The sequence below is a fragment of the Gnatocerus cornutus genome, chromosome 5, assembly GCF_029298725.1.
Source record: "Gnatocerus cornutus isolate USDA-ARS CGAHR chromosome 5, icGnaCorn1.1, whole genome shotgun sequence".
NCBI lineage: Eukaryota > Metazoa > Arthropoda > Insecta > Coleoptera > Tenebrionidae > Gnatocerus > Gnatocerus cornutus.
In genome coordinates, this window is record NC_142237.1 from 18,909,472 (window position 1) to 18,921,647 (window position 12,176).

Consider the following 12,176-nt stretch of genomic DNA (forward strand, 5'->3'; position numbering starts at 1 on the left):
CGCAATATCTCTCTGTTCCCCCGTGGATTAGAACAGGATTTTGTGCTTTATATCAAGGGTGGAAATTGATTAAAATTGATACTAAAAACTCGCAACGAATCATCTTAACCAGTCATAATTGCGTTGGTTGCGAACATGATTTTCGGCTTTACTGTATTAGGTTGGTACCGGTATGCAAACAAAAATTAAAATAAGTGTGTGGGTATAACATTTTGCGCATAATAAAATACTTTTATGAAAACACGCGACTTTGGTTTTACACGGCGGCACAGGGACTTCATTTGTGGGTTAGTAGGACGTCCATGTAATTCGTTATCGGCAAAGAGCGGCAAACACCTGCTGTATCCAACAAAAACCAAACGGTAAATGATTTAGAAAGAACAAATTTAATTTTGAACGTAGGGAAAATGACTGCCCACTCGGCTGGGAAATGGACTTTTCCGCGCCATTAAATGCTAAATCGTAAGTGTGAGATAGTTTTTTTTATTATTGTCGGTAAATAAAACACGATTGCATTGGTCAGAGAAAGGGATATTTACTGCTGATTTATGGACTGTTAGCGCTAAAGCTAACAAGATTAATTCTATTTTTGAAAACGGGATCAGGATATTGATTTTTCATCCATTTTTCATGCGTTGACTCCTGTAAACGAACATTTTCAGTGCAATATTAGGATTATATTTTAAAATATCACTTAGCAAGTGCATTCAACTGCATCGCCCACAGGTGCCGCTTGGCATAAACATCAAAAGAAAATGGACGTTCGTTTACATTTGTTCAAACCGTGCAGAATTCAGAGATGATGCACTCGGAGCGGGTACATCTCTTTCAGATTATAAACAGTGTAATTACGGTTAGCGTTACAATATACAGAAAGCGCTAGCTAAACGATAAAACCCGAATAAATTTACCACTGTCAAAACAATAACACCAAAGGGTGCGAATTGGATATTCATAACGTGTTGGCAGGAAGACAGTTGTTTGTCGTAAATCCGCGAAGATTCTACTTCTTAATCACAGTAACGCGCTTGGAATTGGAAAACAATAAATCAAAACGTTATCACCGTGTACTTTGCACGAAAGACATGGTCTTGTAATTTCAGCATTACTTTGTCTATTATCTCTATTTAACTGACAGTTTATAGAATTAACTAGCGCTGTCGGGTATTAAAGTACGCATCGTAATGACTCCTGGGGCCTTTTCATCAATTAAACGTGTCTATTTATCAAGTTGGAAGAGTAAGACATTATCCATACGTTACGTCGGTTGGGTATTTGCGATAGAACGTTTTCGTGGTGCTGATGGGTGCGAACCATGAGCTGAAAATATACACACTAATTTAATCATCTTGCTTATTAATCGTGAGATATTTACCTTTTTAATACAGCCGGAATCTAAAACATAGGAAATGTGCCTAAAGTTGCCGCATTGTTCACATTGAAACCACTTTTCAGAATTTCGTAGATCATGACAAGGAGCCAAATTCTCAGGTTTTTCAGAGCTGAAGTCGGAGATAATTCTTGTAAAATCCTGAGTTTTTTAAAAAATCGCAGATTAGCTCTTCGTGGGGAGGAACGATTTCAGCGCATTTTGACGGCTGTTTCTACAGACTTTGTGCCTATTCAAACCGAACACAATTCAATATCTATCAGCTTGAAACTCGCCGATAAAAAACCGAAACGGGAACAAAGACATTCCACAAAACCACAATCCACCTGCAAGTCGAAGTTTATCTATGACGTCTCGAAACGGCATCGATTTTACCCAGACCTTGGTTTTCGCCCATTTCGAAAGTGAAATTAATAAAAATTTGGTGATTGAATGCGGGATAATTTAAATAATTTGGGAGACCCTCATAATTCGTTCCCGGATCCCAATTTGCATGCAATAGGAAATAAAAGCGTGAAATAAATTGGAATGAAGTTGCAGCAGCCGGCATAATGATCGTACAAGCCGTGTCCAATTACTTACTGAATGGTTGTAAATATATGGGAAAGGTTCCATATCGCGACGCGTGCTGCATCTATGACAGCTCCCACAAATCAGGACTTGATTAAATTCAGTTGAATTAATGTCAGGGTTGTAATCATGAAACTAGTTATCATGATCCCGCAGGATGAGAAAAAATGGCTTGATTTATTGGGGCGTTATTGGATTGTTATTGTATTGTAATGAGATTGTGTTGTGGGTATCGAGGTAGAAGAAACAGGACGACCCATTTAATATGGTCGTATAAATGGAACGCAAGTAATTTTTCAAGCAATTGCTTTGCGGACGTTGTTGCTGAAACTAATTTCCGATTCCGTTATTGACAATTAAAGCAAGTTCAATTGCTACAAACGACGAAATACTGTAAGGATTTGCTCGAGTGGACATTAAATTACCATTATGAAGAAATATTTCGAATTCACGGATACGATAAATCAATTTTGTTTGAAAATACTTTGATTTGAAGCTAGGAATTGGAGCAATATCATAGAAGCAGGTCATGTGAAAAGAGTGAAAGTCATTGCCATGTTTCTCTCACTCTTACAAACGCTGTGGTTTATAAATTGATGATGCAACTGTTCCTTACATCATTCTTTAGCCAACGTTTTGAAAGCTTTCAGTGGTTCTTTTCGTTGGTACGAAACAGTTACACATAACCTCAACTGTTCCTTCTTCACCTTTGCCATTTACTTTTCTTCTCTACATTCTCTCAACATATGGTCTTTTCTTTTTCTTTTAGAAACCATTCGTGGTATCAACAAAAACTCGTTCTCTTTAGTCCTGCGTGGAACCTTGCGTTCAATTTCCTTTCTCTTACCTCTGAAATTCTGCTCTGTTGCACTTTTTGGATTTCTCAGCAGCGACATAAACACACAAGCCATTATATTTTTCTATGCATATTAGCCTATTAGGTGAAATTAAGTACATTTTACTACTCCGGAATTACAAGGTTGGGTATGCTGTAATAATCGCATGTAACATGGAACCTTATAATTCCAGCGATTTATTGAACTAATTTTATGTCTCAGGAAAGTTCAGTTAATCACAGGTTTTTTTAGCTTCCTGTCGTAATTTATGTAAACGGATTAGTAGTTGCTGCGATAGCAGTAAATGCTAGGTAGAAAATTGCTTGATTCTAAAATTGCTAGCTCTAAAACGCACCTAGCACCTAGTGCCTTTGAAGTTCAGGTTTTGATTTTTTTTTATTGATCTTTTCTTGGATTTTCACAGGCTTTCAAAAATATGTCAGAAATTAAGTTTTATTCATTTTCTATTTTCCAGCTCAATGTTCAGTTTATCTTTCTGAAATCCTTTAGATTTTTCTTGGATTTTCTAAATTCTCTCTTTGATCTCGTCCAGAGTATCCAGAATCTTTTTGATCTCTTCTTACATTCGTCTGATTCCCTTCAGGTTTTTTTTCTAAATTCTAGATTTTTCTTAAAATTTAAGTTTTTGTTAGATTTTCAGTAGGTTCATTAAGTTTCTTTCATTTTTGATTTCCCAGCTCAAAGGTAAGTTACTTATACTCTATCTTTCCAAAATTCTCATTCAGGTTTTTCTTAGATTTTCTAAATTTTCTCGTAGATCCCGTTTAGAGTCTCTAGTAATTTTCTGATCTCTTCCTATATTCGCCTGATTCCCTTCTGCTTTTCTACAAATTGTATTAGATTTTTCTTAAAATTATAGTTTGTGTTATTAGATTTTTAGAAGGTTCTTTAAGTTTCATTCATTTTTTATTTCCCAACTCAAAGTTGAGTTACTTATACTTTATCTTTCCGAAATTATTCAAGTTTTTCTTAGAATTTCTAAATTTTCTCGTAGATCCCGTTTTGTCTCTAGTAACTTTCTGATCTCGTCTATATTCGCCTGATTCCTTTCTGCTTTTCTACAAATTGTATTAGTTTGTTATTAGATTTTAAGAAGCTTCTTTAAGTTTCATTCATTTTTCATTTCCCAGCTCAAAGTTGAGTTACTTATAATTTATCTTTCGGAAATTCTTCAGGTTTTTAGACTTTCTAAATTTTCTTGTAGATTCCGTTTAGAGTCTCTAGTAACTTTCTGATCTCTTCTGATATTCGCCTGATTCTCCTCTGGTTTTCTACAAATTGTATTAGATTTTTCTTAAAATTCTAGTTTGTATTATTAGATTTTAAGAAGGTTCTTTAAGTTTCATTCATTTTTCATTTCTCAGCTCAAAGTTGAGTTACTTATACTTTATCTTTCCAAAATTCTTCAGGTTTTTCTTAGACTTTCTAAATTTTCTTGTAGATTCCGTTTAGAGTCTCTAGTAACTTTCTGATCTCTTCTGATATTCGTCTGATTCTTCTCTGGTTTTCTACAAATTGTATTAGATTTTTCTTAAAATTTTAGTTTGTGTTATTAGATTTTAAGAAGGTTCTTTAAGTTTCATTCATTTTTCATTTCCCAGCTCAATGTTGAGTTACTTATACTTTATCTTTCCGAAATTCTTCAGGATTTTTTTAGATTTTCTAAATTTTCTCGTAGATCCCGTTTAGAGTCTCTAGTAACTTTCTGATCTCTTCCTATACTCGCCTGATTCCCCTTCTGGTTTTCTACAAATTGTATTAAATTTTTCTCAGAATTTGGAAGATTTTCTTTAGATTTTTTTTAAATTCTTACTACATTTTCTTCAGATTCTTCTTATATTCTCAATTTTTTTGTTTTTTTGTTCTCTTTATTTTGAAATTTTCGAAATTTAGTCTTTAAAGAGTGAAACCTAATCAAAATATGATCTAAATTAAATCAGGGTGTTTTGATTTTGGTTTGATAAGAACATAAATAAGAAAAATCGAAATAAAATTGGCAAATTTTTTTAATTCTGGTGAAATACAAGCAGCCAAATTTGGCGTGCCGCAAAGAGCCAAATCAAAGCCGAGAAGCCTCATAATTCCAATCTCCTGAACGCATTGAATTGTTTATCACAACTGACTTTATTTTGCCTGCGACAATAAATCTCCCACATCCCCCGCATTGGCTCCAATAATTTTATTTGAAGATAAAAACGCTCCGCGCACGTCATTTCCAGATTTTTCTCATTCGTCAACCGCCATAATAAATTCATAGTAATTGGGTTTTTGAAAAGCATGCAGTTTGCATTTGCAAGCCAGACTCGTACAGTAAAATGCGAATCTCAGAAGCGTTACCGAAGCGGAAAGGCTGGCACTTAATGAGGTGTGGAACGTACTTCACCAACACATCGAAAGCGAGAGTGCAGCATGGTTAGCGTCACGTGTTTGCCAAAATAGCAAGAGTCACATTCTGGCAATGGGCCATCGTACACCTTTTGAACACTGTAGTTTCATCTACGCAACTACAAACAAAGAAAATTTTACAGCCAGGTGCGAAAACAACAAAAGCCACTTCTGGAAAATAATTAAGTTGGTAATTACTGTTTAGGTTCGCCCGGTGATTTAATATGGATGACGTCAGATAATAATTCGCGGTATTATAAAGTTATCGTGGCGTTTTTTTAATTACCATTTTTATCTGGCTAATTTCCGGTTAGCTTGCCCGAATTAGACGAGTAGTTTCAAGGGATAAAAACGTCATTATAATAGCAAATTTTCTAGGAAAAACCGCCACCGCGGTGCGGTGTCCATGGAAGCGTTACTTGCACTTTTCTTCAGCTCTAAAATCCAAAAATAGCCTTATCAATGTTAATTTTGCAGACAATGTTGAAACCTGTTATTGTACCCATAAACTACGAGTATTTCCATGTTCTCGAATAGCTAAAATACCAAACGAGTTTGTATCCCCGTAAAATATATCACAGATATGTTCATGGCATGTTAGTGCTTGTTAATGGATCTAATATGCATCCAACAATAACTCCTTGCAGTTTTGTGCATGGAAACATCTCTCCTCGACTGCAATAAATTCTACCGATTTCTGTACCTGCCGAAGAGAAATTCTCGTAATTACTTGCCAAGATCTTGCAATAGTCGAGGGTGCAGGGTATTTCAATTAACACCTTGCCTGGATATTAGTGTGGGACGTCATTCAACCACATCTGCAGTATTATGTGTACTTTATCTCGGAAAGGGTTAATGGTCTACTCCAATTAAGAGATCTTGTTTCACCAAGGCTTTGACAAAAGATGAAGGAGTGGTAAAATCTCTTGTTACCATCGTTTTTTGGTTATTGTATTATTAGCGTCGTCAAATTGCAAAAAGGTTATGTAACCAAGGACGCTGTCAAACAGATGGTGCACGTCTTAAAAATATTTTTAGTGGGCCATTAAAGTTTATTATTTATAACCATCCAAAATTTTATAACTTGCGATGCGATGAGGACTTTGGATTTTCAAAACTGTTGGCAGCCCTGGCTGATTCTAAAAACCAAACCAAGCAGACAAATTTTTAAAGGAAACTCCTCACAGGATTAAAGAACTAAAGTGCAGTTTAGGTCAAAAATCTTTTCCTGCCAAAAATTTCAGAACTTCTAAGTAGATTTGACTGTCATATTTAATTGTTATACAGGGTGATTTTTTAAAAACGTCAGGCGTTGTGGCATTTTTATTTATGAACCGATTTCAAAAATTTAAAAAACAAATTAAATGGTTTTTAATTTACTATAAACTGATGATTTTAAAATTTTTCTAAATGTTTTAGTATCTTTTGGTCGATACTCAACTTTCTTATTTTAAATTGGCAACCATTTTTTTTTTCATAATTTGGAAGATATTAATTTTCTTGATTCAGAAATGTGTAATATTCTACTTTTACAAAAAATATTTTAAAAAAAATTATCAAAATTGAAAAAACATAGGCAATAAAAGTTAATAAAATCTAAGTGCATGATGATGTCAATTGTACCATGATAAACACGGGATGGCGTTTTAACTGTATTTTAATTAAATTAGGTAGATGTTTTTTCTGATTTGTAATTATTATTGTTTTTTGTTATTAATAATTTAAGAAAAAAATTGCTAATCCTTTCTGTTATTTGCTGCTTTTTGACATTACAATAACGGCATTCTTTTATTTGACACCACGCACCTAGATTTGATTAACTTTTATTATCAAAAATACAATTTACTCCCAAGCACCAAATTTCGTCAAAAAATGCTGACGCATGCGAATAAATTGTACTTTTGATAATTTTTGTCAACACCAAGAATTGATCCAATAAAATTCTTTAACTTTTATTGCCTAATGTTTTTCATTTTTGATATCTTTTTTTAAATATTTTTTGTAAAAGTAGAACATATTACACATTTCTGAATCAAGAAAATTAATATCTTCCAAATTATGAAAAAAAAAATGGTTGCCAATTTAAAATAAGAAAGTTAAGTATCGACCAAAAGATACTAAAGACATTTAGAAAAAAATTAAAATCATCAATTTATAGGGAATTAAAAACCATTTAATTCGTTTTTAAAATTTTTGAAATCGGTTCATAAATACAAATTCTACAACGCCTGCCGTTTTAAAAAATCACCCTGTAGAAAGTCGGAAGTCAACACTGATCAAGTACAATTTAAGACACAACATAATTTGGGTTATAAATTTGACTGTGAAAGGACGATATTAGCTAAATTTTGATCAAATTTTGACACTGCATCCAGTTCTAGTCGGATTTGACTGAAATTATGCTTCGCTCCAGTTTTGACTACATTAGCCCGATTTGGATAACACTTCAATTTTTAATAAACCATTTAATTATCGTACCACTGATCAATTACAATCTATTAGAACTGAACTTGAAGCCGCAAACTCCGAATACCACACATAAAGATCTTGACGCATGTCTCTCATTAAATTTTATGTGCGCAATTTAAATTTGTAATATGGAAAACTCTTGTAAACATCGACACGTCGATGATCAGATACTATCTTCCAAACTCCGACTCAGAAAAAGCCATTTTGTTTACATTTAGACACACCAAAAACACGATAAACCGGAAGATGTTCAACTACGGCTAAAACTACAAATGACATCTTATGCTAAGTGGCGTCTTGTCTTGAATGCAAAGCAGTTTCATCAACTAGGTGCGCGGTGTTTTGAATTTCGGAGACAAAGAAATGGGTCTGTGCTTTTTCAATGAAATCAGTTAGATAGTGGAGAATTTGAAATGTAGATGAAGAGAATGTGGGTCACAAAAATGCGATTTTTTTTTACACCGCGTCGCCATTTTGAGAAAACTTCAGTTCAATCACGTTCCGTGGTAGATGCAAACATACAAATGTTATGATTTCGAATTCAACGAACGTAATAATTTATTAATACGTATAATACGAGAGTTGATTCGTTAGGAGTTATTGTTTGGAGGATGGCGATCTGTTGACTGCTAATTCGGAGGGACCTTGCAAATCTGGCCAAGGCGGCTTTGAAGTTTGGTGGTACAAATTCACTATTTTTTTCAAGTCAGCACTGGCTTTAATCAGTAAGTACAAACGTGCAGGCCCGGCTTCGCTCATGAAGTAACTTTGTTCATTTGGAAACACTCAACACAGGCAACCTTCACCTGATTTTCCCAACGATGAAGTGCAACAATGTAATGGCGCAATGTCGCGGTTTAATTTTTATAATCGCCTTATGACACGTTTATCTCTGATTGTCTGAAGTTAGCGCCGTTTCACATTATTGTGGCCGAAATCAGCTCGTTCGTTAATTAATTTCGTGGACAAATTCATTTGCGTGATGAAAAAACTGCGGAAAATCGGAGAGCTTATTGTTCGCGGTTTTTATTAACTGGCCAGAGCGGAAAATGTGCAGTCGAATTTCTTCTTCAGGTTCTCCGAATTCGCTCCTTTCTTTTCGATTTCTTCAGGTTTTATTGATTGTTTTGGAGATGTTTTCTTTCATTTCTTCTGATTCTTCTGATTTTCCAAAATTTTTGGATGTTTTTTTTATTTAAAGTTTCTAGATGCTTTATCAGCTTGACTTCATAGCAGTTGACTGACTTAAGTGACAAAGGACAACATTCTTTAGAAGCTGCTACGCGAATATGTAAAATTATAATTTGGTCTTAAACGCTGTTTCGTCGTCAAGCAGGCTGGGGCCACCCCTAACGAAACCGAGAGTCTTTTTTCCACCGTGCCGCCTCCGTTGTTTTATATAATAACAAAACTTTTGCCGTCTCCTCTAATGTTTTATTTATGTTGACCGACACGATAGACGCAGCGTTTCACGGAGTCGGCTCTGGGCCCTCTACCGGCGTGTTGGAACAAACGAAAAGCGAACATTAGTCAACTTGATTTCGTTGGAGTTGGTGTTCGACCAAAGCGTGCTTCGATCACTTTTTAGAACACTTGTATCTGTAACTGTTTCGCTTGAACTATTTGTGCACTACTTGTCAGCTTTTTGTGTCTTGCATAAACTATTCGTGTGATGTTTAATAAGTGAACATTTTTGTGTGTCCAGAAACCACCCCATGGATATATCAAAAAATTGAAGTACGCACTCGAGAATTGTTTGCACCTGCGCATGTTTGGAGACAACACGTGTTGATTAATTCTAAATTCAGAGGGATAGAATGAGAAATTGTTGAGACGTAGTTTTTTTTGTAGCCAAGCAAACCGGTTGCCAAAAATGCTAAAAATCCCATTGCAAGGGTTGTAATTTATGTGTTGTTTGCTTTAATCCTAGAATTGTGGGTCGCTGACGGGTTACAGCTAATACTTCTTCAATCGAACTCCGTGTAAATATAAACTGAATATTTATAAACATGTCTGGCGTGTTTAAACTTAAAAGGCTAGGTCAGTTCTAGCGATTTTTCTAGCCCCCCCGAAACCGACGAACGTTCCACTTTGCGGGCTTATTTTTATTTACTCCGGTCCTTGAGCCCATATCGTGATATTGGACCAGATTTTTCCAAGCACGTGGAGCTCCTCTTCTTCGCATTGTCCGCGTCATGAATATGTGCCAACAGTTGTAGTCATAATGAGTGTTGCTCCATCTGCGATGACTTCACTTTTACCATTGTAGCGATTTTTGTGGTATGTCCAGGTGCAAATAATTCCTCTGAGTCAACAGTGCATCGTCCATCAAGGTCTTTTTTTAACTATGTGTTTAGTGCTGCGTTTCGGCAAACACGACAACTGGTTGTTAAAAGGTTTCTCCAAGCAGAAATTCCTCGTGTGCCATCATCCTTCATATTAACTCCACCAGTGTACTTGTGTCCAAATGTGACTATTTATAGTTCAACATTTAATGTGATGTGTACCTTGTTCTTCTAAAAGGAATTTTCCCATTTTACAAACGTCGCGGCCGGCACGGAGTTGTATAGACAAGATTTTCCGAAGGCAGAGGCGGCGGCTGGTCCAAGCGTCTTTCTCGGATCTTTGGATCGGGCCGATTATCTGCCGCCGCCTCCAGCCGCCTCACCACCCGCCGATGTCGCCCACATGTCCATCGGTTTCGTCGAGAATGCCGGGTGAGTTCTCGGTTTGATTTATGGTTACTTTGATTGAACACCTGTAGTGCGAGCTTTCGGAATTAAATGTCAAACGACCGAGATAAATTTTCACTTGTTTAAACCAACGAAATTTAACTCACTGCTGTCAGTGAAATTGCCACATTCATTCAAGCATGAATATGCTCGCGCTACTTGACATAATTCAATCTTATTGTGCAATATTTCATGGAAAAATCGCACCATTTGTCGTTTGGAATGCTTCTTTGTTATTTATTTATCTCGCATGTTTACAATTTGATAAATCTAACTGTCACATTCGATTCAAGGTAGCTAATTATCAATTGTTATGTGGTCATAAAAGCGCTAATCTTCTTGAGAACTACTCCTTTATGTATTTATACCATAAACATAACATGTAATCGATTTTCTTGGATCGCATATTACACTACAATAAAACGCCAGTAATTAATGGGAAATTGATAAATTTATTGCCTCGCAACGATTCTTCAATTTAGCAGCTGAGAAGTGTTAATCTCGATCTAATTCGAAAAAACTTGACCCACATCAAATTTTATCTAAGGAATTCGATTATCGTCGATCAAGGGTGGCCCTGATCGAAAATTCTAGGTAAAAAGCTCGATAAACAGCTCCAATTTTTTTGTTAAAAATAGGGAAATTTGATGAGAACCACAAAGTTAAAACTTGAAAGAAACAGTGAAGAAATTGAAAGAACTCCAATTTTTCAAGAACTGGGAAATTAAAAAACTTGAGATTACGAAAATGTAAGAAAAGTCCAATGATTTGAGAATTGAATTTTTGAACTTTGGAAATGAGGAAGCTTAAATCTTTCAAAACTGAAAATCTGAGCAAAGTGGCTTATAAGGGAGCTTACATACTTGAAAACTCGAAAATTAGCACCTGAAAACAACTTAAAAAATGGAAATCAGATAAGCCGACATTTTTTTATCTTGATCTCAAAAGAACTTGACCCACATCGCATTTTATTCAAGTAATCTTAAACTAAATAATAATTTATTACCATTCGCATGTAGATCCAGAATAGCTCGAAGAAATTCGCAAATTCGTTGATGATCTAATCGCATTTAATTCTGGGCGTATTTAGTGCTAATTTATTCAAAGTACGAAATGGATAAATCGTACCAACTCTTAAGTAAGCACGACTTTTGATTAAATTCATATATGAAAATTAAAAATCTCCATTACATGACCAAAGTAAGCATAATAACTCTTAAATTGTTCGTTATCAATTTTATTGCGATATGGATAGTTAATTTAGAGTGACTTACGTACCATGAAATTGTATTTAACCATTTCTGTCTGCATTGTATAGACAATTTATTGTTTTTCCAAAAGTAATCATTGAAAGTAGTTCAAGGTTTGTTACAGTTAAATTTTAATTGGTGAAAATTTTCTGTTACGTTGCAACAAAGATTTGAAATTCAGAATCATAAGAGAAGAATGATCAAAAACCGCAGAGAAGACAGCACTACAAATCAACACACAAACATGCTAATTTATGAGGATTAAGTCAAACGAGGGAATAATGTAACATGGATATGAAAAACTGAGCAGCGCTTCTAAACCTGTTTTGAAATTTTTCAAAAATTTTGATCCGAGTTCAAGTGATGATTGATCTACAGTGGAATTCAAGAAAAACAATTTTCGAGTTGGATTTGGTAACCACAGACTCTTCATGTGTAATTTATTTCTAATACAGCAATTAGCACCGTGCAATTTTGGTTTGAGCTGGATATATTACTCTAGGCGAACTGCAAACCTCAATAT

At 35.0% G+C, this 12,176-nt stretch overlaps 1 protein-coding gene and 1 long non-coding RNA gene across 6 annotated transcripts in view; both read left to right on the forward strand.

Moving 5' to 3' along the window:
• tai (basic helix-loop-helix family member taiman) overlaps positions 1–12,176 on the forward strand; it is a 61,877-nt gene that overhangs the window by 9,333 nt on the left and 40,368 nt on the right. Inside the window, exon 1 of one of the 3 annotated variants that reach the window (XM_088036341.1) lies at positions 10,281–10,388. The exons of the other annotated variants lie outside the window; for them this stretch is intronic. Coding sequence (XP_087892467.1) covers positions 10,360–10,388 — 29 coding nt within the window. The 5' untranslated portion in view covers positions 10,281–10,359. Of the gene's footprint in view, positions 1–10,280; positions 10,389–12,176 lie in introns of those variants that run through there. 3 annotated transcript variants of the gene reach the window in all.
• On the forward strand, positions 9,161–10,270 carry LOC148175440 (uncharacterized). Of its 3 annotated transcripts, none has more exons than XR_015770134.1 (2): positions 9,161–9,408; positions 9,962–10,270. It is a non-coding gene; the product is annotated as an uncharacterized LOC148175440 (long non-coding RNA). The 3 variants fall into 3 exon arrangements; XR_015770133.1 differs by having other exon boundaries at positions 9,989–10,270; XR_015770135.1 differs by having other exon boundaries at positions 10,029–10,270.